This window comes from Sarcophilus harrisii, chromosome 3 (assembly GCF_902635505.1).
Source record: "Sarcophilus harrisii chromosome 3, mSarHar1.11, whole genome shotgun sequence".
Lineage (NCBI taxonomy): Eukaryota > Metazoa > Chordata > Mammalia > Dasyuromorphia > Dasyuridae > Sarcophilus > Sarcophilus harrisii.
The window spans coordinates 365,736,758-365,753,215 of record NC_045428.1 but is presented as its reverse complement, the minus strand read 5'-3'; the positions used below and the strand labels follow the sequence as shown (position 1 = coordinate 365,753,215).

General features: G+C 33.3%; 1 protein-coding gene across 2 annotated transcripts in view; it reads left to right on the top strand.

Annotated features, from left to right (window-relative positions):
- The window catches only part of AOX1 (aldehyde oxidase 1), an 81,063-nt gene extending 67,001 nt beyond the window's left edge, over window positions 1-14,062 (top strand). The window contains exons 28-34 of one of the 2 annotated variants that reach the window (XM_031957216.1): window positions 288-362; window positions 2,924-2,976; window positions 5,042-5,156; window positions 9,408-9,473; window positions 11,398-11,586; window positions 12,007-12,174; window positions 13,108-14,062. In XM_031957216.1, the coding sequence (XP_031813076.1) occupies window positions 288-362; window positions 2,924-2,976; window positions 5,042-5,156; window positions 9,408-9,473; window positions 11,398-11,586; window positions 12,007-12,174; window positions 13,108-13,158 (717 nt within the window). In that variant the 3' untranslated portion in view covers window positions 13,159-14,062. The remainder of the gene's footprint in view (window positions 1-287; window positions 363-2,923; window positions 2,977-5,041; window positions 5,157-9,407; window positions 9,474-11,397; window positions 11,587-12,006; window positions 12,175-13,107) is intronic. The other variant, NM_001282155.1, reaches the window with a different exon arrangement.
- Window positions 14,063-16,458: the final 2,396 nt, after the last annotated feature.

The window sequence follows — 16,458 nt, the reverse complement described above, 5'->3', positions numbered from 1 at the left end:
CAAAACCCTGTGTTAGGCACTAGAAGAAGTAGAAGAACATCTCATGAGCCATTACATTTAGATCTACATATAGTTTATACTCTAATATATCAGACAGTATAAATCCATAGCCACTAGTGACAATAAACCAATTTGCACTTAATGGAGCTTTTCCTTTTTTTTTTTTTTTTTAAATTTTGGGTCACTTTCTGTCTCAAATATATAGGTATTAATTTTATTTAACAAAACTACTATTTCTTACACAACATTGATGATATAATTTTCTTTTTTTTTTTCATCAATTATAGGATGCTTGTCAAATTCTTCGAAAACGTCTGGAACCCATCATTAGCAAAAATCCTCATGGCACATGGAAGGAATGGGTAAGATTTTTTTTCACATGAAAGTTTAAGAGACAGTTCTTACCACAAAGAAAGTACCTACTAAGGTTTTTTATAAATCATTACAAGTGATTCTGAAAGGCACCACCACAGTAAATTGAATGATCAGTGAAGAGGAAACAGAAAAGGAAGTTTGGAATTGGATTTTGATAACTTTAGTGGATCAGTTTTAGATTTGTTTAAAGAGTCACCTACTTCAAGGAGTAGAAAACATAATATTCTAGGGTTAAATTGGTAAAAACAAAACAAAACAAAACAAAACAATGACATCTCTAGGAAGCAATTAGATTCATGTATTCTTAGCATCTAGAAAAAGAGGTTCCTCAGGATTATTCTGTGAAGTAAGATTTTTCTACACTGAAACACAAACTTTGGGGCACAGAATCCAAGTGTTTAGAGTTGACAGGGACCTCAACAGCCTTCCCCCTTCTTCCCCCGCAACATACCTGGTAAGTAACCATTAAGCATCTGTTTGAAGACTTCCAGGGAGAGGGGGCTAATAGCCTTTGAAGGCTGCTCATTCCACTTTGGAATAATCTTAATATTTGGAACTTTTCCTGACATCAAACCAAACTTTATATCTTTGTAAGCTTGACCCATTGCTCTTGATTTATTATCCCTGATCTGCACCAAATAGAACAAGTCTAATCCTTTTTTTCTTGTAGCATCTCTTCAGATATTTAAATATAGTGATGGTGTCCTTCCTGACAATTCTTTTCTCTATTCCAAAATCCCCAATTCCTTCAACTTAATCATCCTATACTATGGACTTGACACAAGAATCCAAACCAATCCTTATACTTTTGTTATACCCAGAGATTGTAAGTAACTTAGCAAAGGTCACATAGTTGGTAAGTTTTTGAGATAGATTTTGAAGTATATACTCAGATTCCAAATATTCTTTTCCCTGCACCACACCTTAGCCAGTAGATAGAACACAAGAATGTATAATAAAGACATTTTTACATCATGTACAATTTTTAAATATTAGAAAATTCTATTGGTCATAGTATATAGGTATTTATTTTATGTTGTCACCACATATGTAACAGTGATGAACACACAAGAAATAGAATTTTGGGAGTTTTTAGAAAACTTTTGGCTGTTTACAATTTTGATGGAAGGCGTTTTATATTTTCTAATAATTTAAAGCAAAACTTCTTAAATTGTGGGTTGTAACCCCATATAGGATTGCATAACTGAATATGGGGGGGGTCACAAAATTATGATTTATTGTCAGTAGATGTTTGATTTATATACTTTTTTTATATATCTATATACATGGGGTTGCATAAAAATTTCTTGGATTAAAAAGGAGTTTAAGTGGAAAAAGTTTAAGAAGTCTTAGTATAAAGTACTGATATTGAGCTTAGCTCTGCAGCTTGTTGTGTACATATTACAGCCAGGGGGATTTTCAATGCAACTGATGCAATTTCATGGAATTCTGTTTTTATGTTCTCATTTTTTCCTTTTTAATATTAGTACCTGTCCATAATATTGAAATAGAAAACTCATTCCCAGATACTATCATCTCTGCAATAGATTCTTTAGGTTTTTTTTCATTCTATAGCAAATACTAAGTAAATAAATATTTCTACAAAGTAGAGCAGAGAGTGAAAATTACACATAAAATCACAATTTTCCATTATGTACAAGTTACTTATCTTTTAAAGTTTATAATGAATTTAAAATGCTACTTTAAAAGTTATCAGGCTCATTTGTGTTTCCTTATGAAATTTCTTCTATTTATTCTGTGCTTTTAAAAATTCTTCAGGAACTCTCTTTTACTTTTTTTTTTCACAATATTATTGCTAGCCTCTCTTTCCCCCCAAAATGGGAAGAGTAACTGCTGCAGATTGTTTAAAATTACTTTAAACTCATAATAAGTTATTCATGATGTAAGTAGATAATTGTATAATATGAAAAGAAGATAGGATATCCATATGGGAAAGGTGAGAACTACAGAGTACTCTTTTGGTACTTTCACAATATCAGAAAATATGAGAAAGGCCTCCAGCATATGGTGCATAAACACCCCCATTCCCTATCCCACTTCTCATTACCATGGCAAACTCACGGGAGAACATGTTCATGAGCTGCAAAAGATGGTTTACTTGGGGCATTAACCTTGTATGAGTTGTGAGCTACATCATTGGAAGGAAATTTTACCTTGAGGAAGTTAAAGATCCATTTCCATACAAATATTCCAAATTTAAAAATCATGACCAATTTGGCCAGAAGGCAATGAAATTTTTGGCTACTAAAGCTTTAGAAGATTAAGGTGTTGAATATGTGGACTCTAAGGATAGGGGAAATGCCAGTACTGAAATTGGAATATAAATTATCCTACATGCTATTGCAGTTTGTTAGTTTAATTTTTAATAGGAAATAGCAATTACTGACCAGAAAGAGACTTACTGAACTTAGAAAAGAATTAGAAATGAAAACACAGATGAAATATTATATTTAGTTTTTGTTTCTTTTTAAATGCACTACTTTTGGACTGTATTCTACAAGAAAATGTGCTTTTTTTTTTTTTTTAGGCACAAGAAGCTTTTAATCAAAGCATTAGTCTTTCAGCAACTGGATATTTCAGGTAAAAAAGCCCTTTCAACCTTCTCCTAGAATTGTTAAAACTTGAGGTGAGATCATACCATGTAATGTTGAAGTGACCAAAAGAAGAACTTCAAAGATTAGGACTAATGTAGAATGTTTCAAACAATAGTTAAATAAAAATGCTTTTTTAAAATGTGTTTTTAAAAAATAGTGGAACCAAGGGAAACCTTTGGCTATTTACAATTTTGATAGAAGGTATTTTGTATTTTCCAATAATTTAGGATTGCATAACTGAATGTGGGGATCACAAAATTATGATTTATTATCAGTAGATGTTTGATTTACATACATATTTTATATACTTATATACACTGGGTTGCATAAAAATTTCTAGGATAAAAAGGGATTACAAGTAGAAAAAGTTTTAAAAGTTCTAGTATAGAACATTAACATTGAGCTTCTGTTGCTTATATATAAATGGCTGGATAGATTAATGGGAGAACTTATAGTTGCATTGATAATATTGCAACAAAAATAAAAGTTTACTAGAAATGACTACCAAAAATTCCTGAGAGGGAAGGAGAGCTACATCTCATTGTTTTTTAACAATTTAAAATAATTATTCATCATGCTTGGATAGTCTGCTAGAACAAATGGGAAACCTGTCATGTCCAGGCTAGGGTAAACACAGAGAAAGAAGAGAAGAATTTGTTCTAGCATATTAATGACCTTAATTGTCTCTGCTGTACCCTTATTCTCAATATGTCTCTAACACTGAAATAATGAACAAGGCATGGATGCCAGTTGTCTGGTCTGAAAATGGAAGTCCAGGTGATTGACAGAGAATGATAAGTAGAGAGGCATCATTACAGCATTATAGATATAGGTCATGGAAGGCTAGGGCTTGGCAAGTGAAACTAAGGACTTTGGATGTAAGCTTCTTAAATTATCTCTTAGTGGCCCAGTTGTTAGTCTAGAATGGAGGTGTTAAACTCAAAAAGAAATGAAGCGCCTTTAATCAAATTTAAGGATCCATGTGGGCATGTATTAATTTAGAAAACTAGATATTGTTTTATTATATTGTTATTTATTTTTCTAAATATTTCCCAATTACATATTGATCTGGTCAGGTCATATAAAAGAGTGTTTTGAACCAAATATTTGACTCTTCTGTTCTGGAAGGTATGGATAGCTTTGAGCATTTGTGAGAAGAAGCAAGTATTGAGATTGTCACATTACATTAAGCTTCAGGACAGACAAAATTCTTCTTGAGAGGGGAATACTTTTGAAGGGACATTCACATGACCTAGAACATTTGTTTAGTACTATTTCAAGGGGTTGAAATAAGAATCCAAAAAGGTATGTGTGTGTGTGTGGGGGGGGGGGTTATAGTGGTTTGGAAATGCCTATCTGGCATCAATAAAATCTTTCAGGATTTCTGCCTTTCAGTAGTTTAAACAATTTGCTACATCTTCCAAAGATGTGTTTGTTCTCTAGTTTTTGTTTTAAACACAGTTTACAACAGTTGTGAAATAAAATTCAATCAGAACTTTTACTAAAATAAAAATGGAGTACTTCAAAATAATCCACTTTTATATTGTTTTATAATAATGTGATCTCATAAAAACTGTGTAAAATAGTTAATGCAAATGTTAGATCCATATTTTACAGAAAACTTGGGAGCCAAATGAGAAAAAGAAGTTAAGGCCCATTATCATTTAATTTAAGTAAGCTGTTTGGTGGTCCAGTGGATAGAGTGCTCACCTTACATTGGAACATATGAATTCAAATCTAATATCGGACACCTCAGTGTAACTCTGGGGAAGTCATTTCACCCTGTTTGCCTCAGTTTTTTCATATGTAAAATCTGCAGATGGAAATAGCAAAGCATTCCATTGTCTGCCAAGAAAATCCTAAATGGGGTTTTGAAGAATTGTACACTGTTGAATGACTAAAAAACCCAGCAAATGTTCACTCAATTAATCTTATAAGTGACAGAACCAGTACCTGAACTCTGGCCTTCTAAGTGCTGTGATCTTTCTATCACTTTATGCTTCCGTTAAATCTACCCTTCTAAGATACTTAAAAAATTACATTTCCTACAGAGGTTATGAATCTGACATGGACTGGGAAAAAGGTGAAGGTCACCCATTTACCTACTTTGTGTATGGAACTGCCTGTTCAGAAGTTGAAGTCGACTGCTTGACAGGAGATCATAAGGTAATTGCTTCTTTATACAGTCCCCAAGCTAGACTTAAATTAAAGGCTGAATTCCATTTGTCCCTTAAAGCAGATGATACCAGGGACCTCAGTGGCTTTCTATACCAATATGTACCAGAAAAAGAATCCCCAAAGACTTCACACTGAGCAAGGGATATGCATCTTTTTGCTTAAAGACTTAAAGAAAAGGAACCTGCTTTCTCACTGAAGCTATTCGACTTTTGAATAGCTCTAATCATTGAGAAGTTTTTCCTTATTTAGAATAGAAAAAAGAGAGGAAAAAGGAAAGGGAGAAAGATTTGGGAACATTGAGGAAGACTTCATGGAATCTGGAACTTGAATGGGACCTTGAAGGAAAGGAGGGTCTTTAATGCATAGATCATAAAGTTAGAACCAAAAAGGAAACTCAGAGGGCACCCAACCCCTTATTTACTAGATGAGAAAATGGAGACCTTGTCCCAAGTAGGAAACAGCAGTAGCAGCCTTTGAACCCAGGTCCTTTGAATTCAATAGTCAGTGCTCTTTTACCTATACCATGCTGCCCTGGGTAGGTGACTTCATTTCAGGCAAGAATGGGAATAGGAGAATGGGAAAGGATAGGATAAGGATGGGGAAATAAAGTATACACCAGTACAAAGACTATATAAAGAGCAATAATATGAGATAAGGCTAAGTTGAAGCCAGACTCTTGAATGCAACATCCAGAGTTTATACTTGAATGTAAATGAAAAGCTCTTTAGCTTATATATCCTGACCCCCACTTCCTTTTTTTAAGCTCAAACAAGAATTATTTTTTTTCTCAGTAGTAGTTTATTTTTCCAAGTACATATGAATTTGATTTTAAATAGTCATTTTTGTAACTTTGTCTTACAAATTTTTTTCCCTCTTTCTTTACTCCCCAAGATAGCATCAAATATAATCTGATATAGGTTATACATGTAACAATCCTATTAAACATATTTTCATATTTGTTATATTGTACAAGAAAAATTAGATCAAAAGGGAAAAAAAATCATAAGGAAGAGAAAGAAAAAAAAAGGTGAAAATACTATGCTTTGATTCACATTCAATCTACATAGTTCCCTCTCTGGATGTGAATGACATTTTCTATCTGGAATCTATTGGAATAGTCTTGGATCACCACATTGCTGAGAAGAGCTAAGTCTATATTAGTTGATTATCACACAATTTTGATGTTACTATGGATAATGTTCTGGTTGGATCGTTTTACAACTCCACTAACAATGCATTAAGTGTCACAATCAAACAAAATTTTTAAGCCATTTATGCATAAATATATAGCCCAGAAAATGTTGCCAAGTTATTGGTGTTATCAGATCAGTATAATGGTGATTCTTATCTCTTATGTGAAAAATAATAATAGGCCTGCCAATTCAGTCTCAGGATATCAATCCAAATTTATTAAGTGTCAACCAAGAATTCTATTTTTTTGCTTTCAAGTAAGTGTCTTTCTTTATTTAGGTAATGGATCCCATACAATTTTCCTTTTGAATACTGGGTTACCTATATAGTTTCAGGAATTATAAAAGTTTCCCTTCTAGTTTGCCAATTTCCCTTGCTCTGTCTACCCTTTCCCTCCCATCTTCTTTCTGCCAATAAAATTCCTGGGTATTTCTCAAATGATATTTTTAGGCTAATCATAATTTTTCCCATCATATGAGGAAATAATCTTCTGCAGTAGAAAAAAGCAAGTTGACTGGTCAGCATTAGGAAACACATGTGGCAATCCCCATGATTATTGTGAACAATGATATGCTTACAGCCTTCAAGAGGAACAAGTTGTCAGGATAAGCACAATCAGTCCCAAGATTAACATAAGAATAATGTACCACTAGGTCAGGGCATTTGTTTTACACTGATTTGATGATATGCACTGATCCAAACAACCCCAGCATGTCTCATGGTAATGGTCTGGATTAAGGTTATCATCAGTGCTTGGCCTGAATATATCATTTTAATGGCATCCTCCTTTTTTTTTTGAAGATTTATGAGACCTTATTTATCTAATCCTGGGCTTTTGGGTTCTGGCCATGAAACTCAAGCAAGGTCAGCTCTCCAAGGAATCTATCCTGACATAATGCTTATCTCTGGCACTTGGTGTACATGTTAGAGAGATCTTCAAGTGTCATTATGCAACATTTCATCTCTCCTTAATCTATCTGACTTCTCCAGCCCTTTTCCCATGAGAAGAGAGATTAGAAGGCTTTCTGAATCACACGACTTTACACTTTTCCAGATTGTACCTAGTTCTGTCAAGGTCTTAGGACAAAGTTAAACATAATATAAACATGACAATTCATGGAGTTTTATTTTCTCATGTCATGAGGAAACCCATGACCAGCCTAAAAATATCATTTGAGAAATACCCGGGAATTTTGTTTATTGACAGAAAGTTGGCAATAGGGTGGGGAAAGTAAGAGAAGGTGACAAAGTAGAAGGAAGATTCTTGAAAAGTTACTGTCTTTTATCCTCAATTTTCTTAGCCATAAAATGGGGATAGTAATACTTGTACTATCTATCTCGTAGGGCTTTTATAAAGAAGTACTCTGTATACCTTAAAGTATTATATAAATATGAGCTATTGTTATTATTATTAAGCTACAGTCTCCCCCTTCTCCCATCTCCTACCAGGGCAAGCATCTTGAGTTGCCCAATAGTTTCTAGTGGTTGGGTAGTCATTGACCTAGCAAAAGATTATAATAGATTGAATGCTCCTTTAAGGGCTATGGTTGGTTTTGTGTCTTTGCATGTTATTTATCTTTTGGGATGAGCATTTGGTTTGTATTCTGTTAATGTTACCAGATACCCTTTTCATACTTAGGCTGTGACAAAGGGCAGGAGGTTCTATTCTGAGAAAAGACCATGTTTCTACAATAGAAGGTTTTGGGAACTATCCCAAATCCTCCACTTTGGGTGATGAGCTTGCTTGGCCTATTGGCATCCAGTAGAACTTTGTCCTTTTCGATTTTGGCCACCAAAACTGAGATGCTCATAACTGGAAGGAAGTTTAGAGAACATCAAATTGGACTTGTAGATGGGGAAACAGAGTCCAGAGAAGATTTGGTCAGGATCACAAGCAGTATCCTATATGCTGTTTCTATAAATGCAAAAAATGAAAACTCTCCCCGTCATTAAGAAGATTATATTCTAATGGGAGATGAAAATACATAAAAGGAAGAAGAAAGCTAAAAAGCAGAGCAGAGAGAAGAGATGAAGGCAAATGGCATTGGGAATGGTAGGGAAAGTTCAATTTAATGCTCATTCCACTATTTCACTTCATTGGACAGGTGAGATGATGTCTTTAAGTCTGTGAGAGTTTAGTATCTTGTATCACCAACTAATTTTCTTTTTAAGACAACAGCCTAGATTCATGATATCATACTCAAATAAAAACAGGAATTACCATAGAAAACTTAGAAAACCATGTGTTCACATATTTCTTTTATTTTTTTTTTAATTAATACACAAACCCATTAGAATCAGATAGAAACTGCACTTTATTCTGGTCTCTTCCTCTCTCCCCAGACACCTCGGGGTTTTTTTGGGGGGAGTATAGTAGATTGCATATTTGGCATCTCTGATCTATTTGATGACATACCCTCAAATATTGCACTTTTCAGTTTTCATACTTTCTTTTCCACCAATTACTATAACTAATCCTGTTCCCATGACAAATGAGAATCCTCAGGGCTCTTGAGGGAGACTGACCCAATACATTACTTTTCATTTGTAGATTAATAAAGAAGTTTTGGTTTCTAAGTTTCAACCTTGAGGTTCAGCACTTACTCTATTAAGAAATTAAAAACTAGAATAGGAGATGAAATATTTCTTGCTTTTGTTGTTATGGAACACCAAATTCAATGAACAGTTCATTAGCTATCTTGCTATGATGATAGAGGTATAAGAAAATACAGAAAAGTATAAGCTATTCCTAGTTTGTTGTCTTCTAATGAATTAGGATCAATTTAATTGATAATTTATAAGTATTGTATTTTCTGTTAACTACTTTACTGAGAGAATAGTGCCAACCTATTAAGTTTATTAACATATCTTTGAGAATTCTTTTCACTCAGCACAATCTTTTGTCACTTCTTTCTCTTGAATGAAATGGAGATGTGGTAGCACCACTCAGGAATGAATTAGTGCCAAGCAAGATGCACATTTTTCCTCTCTCTAGAATTGATTTTCAAAAAAGTATAAATGGAGCTTTTTATTTTTATTTTTAAACAGAACATAAGAACAGATATTGTCATGGATGTTGGTCACAGTATCAATCCAGCTCTTGATATAGGGCAGGTAAGTGTTACTATTTTTCAATATTTCTGCGCTTCTAATACTTGATAAATTAGATAAAGGATATGACATAGATAATGGGAACCACATAAGTGAAGACATAGGAGAGGACAAGCATTGTAAATGCAATTAAAATATTTCCAGTTGTTGCTTCCATTCTGACCAATCTCCTTATCTCCCTCTTAATATTAGAAGTGATAGTAGCCACTTGCTGAATATTGGAAGATATTATTGGACAAATATATCCTAGAATTAAAAACTTTGAATTAAAAATCCCATTGAGTGCTCAGTGGGATTTTGTGGAAAACATTGCCATTGTGTAGGAGATTTGGGAAGACTTTATGGAAAGAGATGCTATTTGGGACAGAATTTTTAAAGGATGGATAAAGATTCAGTAACTGAAGAGGGAACTGGGAGAATATTCCAAATGCAGGAAACAGATTACAGGAATAAACATGCTGATTTTGAACATGGATAGTAAAACAAATTAATAGTAACTAACATTTACATAGTACTTTTAGGTTTAACATAAGGTAAACTTTACAAACTATATGTTACAATCCTCGCCAAAAAACCAAACCAAACCAAAAAACCAACCTTAAAGGTGTTCAATTTTTGATAAATTAACAATCTGAGCGTTAACTAATTAAGTGACTTTCCCATATCATATAAGCTAGTGTCTCAGATGGGATTTGAACACAGTTGTTCCCGATTCCAAGTCCAACTCTCATCAGACTGTCTTCAGAATAGACAGTGAAGTAAAAAGGATGAACAGGTATAGGTGAAAAATAAGGAATTCACTTTTGTATAGGTTTTTTGAAGTGCCTGTGGGATATACAGGAGATGCCAATCTGGAGCTTAGAGGAAATTGAAATTGATCCATTACTTAGCAGGTCACCAGTGTTCTAAGTAGGGAAATAAAACCTATAAAAGTGATACTCTCTAGGGATTGGTCTGGCCATATTAGTAATATTTAGAATGATTCTACTGTCACCTCAGGCTGAAGTTTACTATGAAATACATCAAAGGAAAGACTCCTTGTCTCTAAATTGAAGGATTTAACTAGATGATCTTGAAAGTTTCCGCTACAAGTAGCTATTGTACCTCCCCATTTCTTCTTCGGGTTAATCATCCTCCAATTCCTTCAATCAATTTTCATATGGAATGACTTGCAGTTTTACCATTGCAACTGTTCTCCTCTGGACACCTTGTCTTGTGTCCAGAAACAGAGGATATTAGATGAGATGTGGTCTGATCACTGATTCTGGTACTGCTTTTACCAGGATAGCCTAAAAGTATATTGATTTTTAAATTTTTAAGTTTTGACTCAGCATCTATTAAAGGCAACATGAAATAGAAAATTGCTGATCTTGAAGATTGGAAGACTTGGATTCAAATTCTACTTCTGATACATATTGGTTGTATGTCTCTGGAAAAATAAGTTAACTACTCAATGCTCTAGGCAAGTGTCATACTATGAGTTGCAAAGAAAGCAAAGACCCCTGTTGGTAGAAATACTCTCCTATCTAGGAACACTCCATGCCATTTAAATCACAGGTCCATTCCTTATCCCATTCCTATATGAGGATAAGACATTATGATTAATAGAAAATGAAGGGACCTTACCTATCATCCAGTACAATTCTCCCATTTTTTACAAATGAGAAACTGAGACTTAAGAAAATATGGTGACCAGGCTATCATTACACACCTAATTAGGGCATAACCAAGTCTAGAACCCAGATCTCCTTACTGTAAATATTGTTATTATTTGAGGCATAGCTCAAGAGCATGTAGTTCCTTGCAAAATGTTTAAAATATCTTAAAAAATAAACAGTATCTTAAAGTTGTAAAGCATTTGCTTTAGCATGCATAGTGATATTTGATTGTATACAAAAAAAAATTTCTTATCACTTTTTCACATCAGGTTGAAGGTGCATTTATTCAAGGTGTGGGTCTTTATACATTAGAGGAACTGAAATATTCACCTGAAGGAATTCTCTATACTCGTGGGCCAGAACAATATAAAATTCCTTCCTTCTGTGATGTTCCTAATGAGTTCAATGTTTACTTTTTGCCTCCTTCTGAGGTTGCACAGACTCTATACTCATCAAAGGTAAGGTATACTGGGGATAATAATTTTTTAATGGAAAGTGTTTGAGGAGGCAGTTCAATTTGGTATAATGCAATTATTCATTAAACCAATGTCTGGGAAGCATTGTAGTAAATACTGGGAATAAAAAACAAAAACAAGAAACCTCACAAAAACAAAATTCCTTTGGCTTCAAGGAACTTGCATTCTACTGGGAGATTAATACTTCTTCTTTAGGTAAGGAGCACCTTATCAAATTAGTTTACTTTTCAGTTGTTAATTGTTTGTACTTTACAAGTTTAAGACTTACAAAGCATTTTGCATCTATTAACTCATTCTTTTTTTTTTAAACAGTAAGTGAGATTAACTCTAAGTAAAATATATATGTGTGTGTGTGTGTATAAAGTTGGATGTTTTTAGCCACTGCATTTGCTTTCTTCCAAGGGTCTGGGTGAGTCTGCATTATTCCTGGGATCCTCTGTGTTTTTTGCTCTCCATGATGCAATCCGGGCAGCAAGACAAGAAAGAGGATTCTCTGGAGTCTTCACACTGAATAGTCCATTGACCCCTGAGAAGATTAGAATGGCCTGTGAAGATAAATTTACAAAAATGGTACATACTTTTCAAAAGAAACAAAATTAGAAAAATGCTAACTATTTTTTCTTGAGGCTAAAGTTGAATGAAACCACCAAAGCAGTTTTCCCTTGTAAGCAAAGTGGAGTGAAAGGAGAGGGATAATATAATTTTTATTTGTTATTTCTATATTTAACTGTTATTTTTTAAGTAGAGCCCTGCAGATTCCTGAAGGTATGAAAAAGTCCCTGAACTCAGTTTCCTCATCTGAAAGAAGAGCTAGGTAAAGAAATTGCAAATCACTCTAGTATCATTGCCAAGAAAATGCCAAAATGGATCATAAAGGATCAGATGAGACTAAATTTGATTTTAGAAAAGAGGATTACATCTGACTTCTGAAGGGAACATGTAATTCGTATGCTTTTTTAGTCACAAATCACAAACCAAGAGGTTGTAATTTGGGTCAATTATAATTACTATTTAAATAAAAAAATCTTGTAGCTCTGAATATTTGAATCTTATGCCAGCAGAGTACAAGCACTGGAAATATATGAATATAGATCTAGCAATAGATTGAGCAGTACCCCTACTTCCTGCTCACCAATAAATCAACTAAATTGGAAACATTTATTCTCAGAGGGTTTACCAGTAGCTAGTATGTGTATTTGTGTTCATTATGTGCCAGGAAACTAGGAAAAGGGCATGATGTGGAGCAAGCTAAGAAGTGGTATAGAGCCCTGAACCTCAGGCAAGGGAAGGCAAAAACTCACCCATCAGAACCAGAGAAGCCAGGGTTGGTACCAATGAAAAGGAGATGGAGGCAAATGAAATGAATAAAATCAGAGCTCCTTTAAGTATTTAAGTCCTAGTAGTAGTAGAAAATGAGAAATGATTTGCTATAATTATAAGTAAAGTAAAAATAATGGTATCATGAATAAAATAGCAAATATCCTAATTTCTTCTTTTCTCTAGATTCCAAAGGATGAACCTGGATCTTATGTTCCTTGGGACATTTGCATATGAATAAACAACCAACTTGGGGAGAAAATATAATGGAAATTTTTATTATACATGGTAATGGGGAATCAATCTCTCCAATTTCTTTATATTTTATGGTAACATTTCTAAAAATATTAATTTCCACATAATACTAAGAATTTGGCAAGTAAAGAATTTTATCTGTTTTTAGGTACATTAAACAATCACCGGCTGTCTTCAGATTTTTATAACTATCTTTAGTCAGTAAAGACCAAATGAAAAGCCCAGCTTCTAATTTTTTTTTAGAATGTTTTTTTTTCTCCCATTAGGACTTTGCCTAAGATTGAATCATTTTTATTGCTTAAGTTTTGTGTTTTGGCAGTCAATTTTCTTAAATTAGGATATGCCATATTTTATAGGGATTTGCCCCATTCCTGAACTTAGTATATATTCTACAAAATTGGCATTCAATAAATCCTTGGTGATTAATGAGACTTTTTGAATAGTTTTTTAAAGATCTGAAAACAGAGGTAAAGCAAGTATATTTGATTCCATTTATTTCTGACTTACATTTAAGAAGTGCTAATAATGAATACTCAATTTTGCTTCTAGGAGAAAATATAATATTTCATACTTAAATGGGAAACACTCCTTTACTGCAAGAAATTAGCTTCTATCCTATAAACATTTGTTCATTATCATCTAAGACTTAAAGCTGTATGCCTATTAAATACAAGGTGAGGATGTGTGTTAGATGATTATTAAAAGAGTTTCTAAATTTATATAGTGCTTTAAAGTTTGGAAAGTGATATATATGAACATACACACATACATATATATGTAATCTCACTTTAGTCATGTAACATTCCTTCTAATAGGATTCTAACAGGTAAACTCCAAGATATATCAATTGGTTGTTGATGATTAATAAATACCATCTAATAATGATGATGATGTCTGATTTCAATTTTTTTGGGGGGGGTTCTCTTTTTTTGGGTTGGGACTAACTCTGTGGATGAGACCCACTTAGGAGTCCGTGTGTGTATGTGTGTGTGTATGTGTGTGTGTATGTAATTTGTGTATAGACAAACTTTCATGCATATGAGTTTATATGAAATCATTATCATTGGCAGATAGTTTGGTAGGTATACTTTTAGTAACTATCTAGTTGGTCCTATGTTTTCCTAAGGAGACATTTTAGCTTCCCATATGCATATTTTTTCTAATTCTGTCCCTTTCTCTATTGTTATAAGATAGAGATAGATTTAAGAGTGGATCAGACTCTACTAATATAAAAGTAGAATATAAGAATATCAAATGTGTCACATTTAGTTAAATCACTGGCCCATCTTACCCTGTATTGCGATTATGTCAAAAACATTGAATGATATTTTGTGAGAAGAAAAACAAAGCAATATTTTACCATAGCATCAACTTTAAAAAGCTAGCAATGACAAAAATCACTAATTCCAATTTTACAACTGGATCTATTCCCAAAATTATAGATGGATAAACAAAGGGAACTTGGTGAAGGAGAAGAGAAGTGGGTGATGGTGGGCTTTATTATTAAATATTATATTATTAACAAATATCAATAAATATTGAAAAATATTATTAACAAAATCTACTATCCTTTTGTGAACCTACAATCCCATTATCTATCTTCATTAATTTTATTTCAAAGTATTAACAGGATCAGATGATCACTGATATTAACTAATAAAAATATTAGACAATAACTCATATTTACATAGTATTTTAATACTTGCAAAATACTTTTCTCCAAACAGCCCTGTGTGATAAATAGAATTATCCCTATTTTAGATGTGAGGAAACTCAACTTTTCAGAAAGCAAATGACTTGTCCATAATCACAATACTAGTAAGTACCCAAATTGAATTTCTTACCTAGGTGTCCCAAGCTATGCAAGTAATTTTATTAGCTTTCTCATATTGCTTCTGTTCTTAGAAGTTATACAGTAGCTTCAATGATTCCAAATTGCTTGCTGCCACAGAAGTTATTGTTTTTAATATCAATATTCTCCTGAAAATGTGTCTATATCATAAACCAGCATAGCCTTAGAAGAGCCAAAATTACAGGTTACCAAAGAGTCAGTGGAAGAGATCCAGGAAGGATATAAACAGGCTATATTTTCATTTGTCACAAAGATGTACATTGCTATGTAATTTTTCCAGGCATGGGTGATTGAACTCAATAGTGAAGCAACAGATAACTTGTTCTGAAACCAGAAGAGCAAGGAATTTCATTACTGTTCAGATCTCTTGAGTATACTGTGTCCTTTCTCCCAATACAATAATGGGTAAATACCTTAAAACTTAAAGAAGCACACAGAGAGAGAAGAGAAAAAGACAGAGACAGTGAGACAGGCAGAGAGGTACAGAGAGATACAAAGAAAAAGAAACAGAGACAGAAACACATACATACAGAGAGACAAAAGAGACAATGAGATATATCTTTCCCCAAAGATATAGCAAGTAAAATCATATATAACAATGCAGAGGGAATACTCAGGCCACCATAGAACACTGAAAGTCTTAGAAAAATGAGCTTTTCTAACCAAGATTAACCAGATTAAATAAATACCCCTTCTCTATTAAGTAGGTGTGGATTCCCTGATACTTGTGTCCAATGAGCAGCCTCAGCTGTACTTGTTCCCAAAGGTGGCACCTACCCATCAATTGGGGAATAGCTAAACAAGATGTGGTATATGATTATGATGGAATGTTATGCTAAAAGAAATGATAAGCAGAATGATTTCAGAAAAACATGGAAAGACATATAAACTGATAAAAAATGAAGAGAACAGAATCAGGAGAACATTGTACACAATAATAGCAATATATTGTTTCATGAATAACAGTGAATCATTTAGCTATTCTGAGCAATATAAGAATCCAAAATAATTCAAAGGACTAATGATGAAGCATAATATCTGCCTATAAAGGAAGAAGTGATACTAGCTGGATATGGGTTAAAGCATGCTATTTTTCCCTTCTTTCATTTTTTCCTGTGAATTCTTTTTGAGTCTTCTTGTACAAATAACTAATGTGGAAATGTTTTACCTGATTTCACACATGGAATCTATATCTTATTGCTTACCATCTGGGCAGAAGGTAGGGTAGGGAGGGGTAGAATTTGGAACTCAAAACGAATTTTAAAAATGTTAAAAATTATTTTAACATGTAGTTAGAGACAAATAAAATATATAAAAAATTAAGGTAGCACCATGCTATTAATGATGACTTGTAAATACAATTTCATTCCTGTTCAAATCTCTTGGTTATACTCTGTGTTGTGGAAGTTGTGAAAAAGGTCTCATCAAGA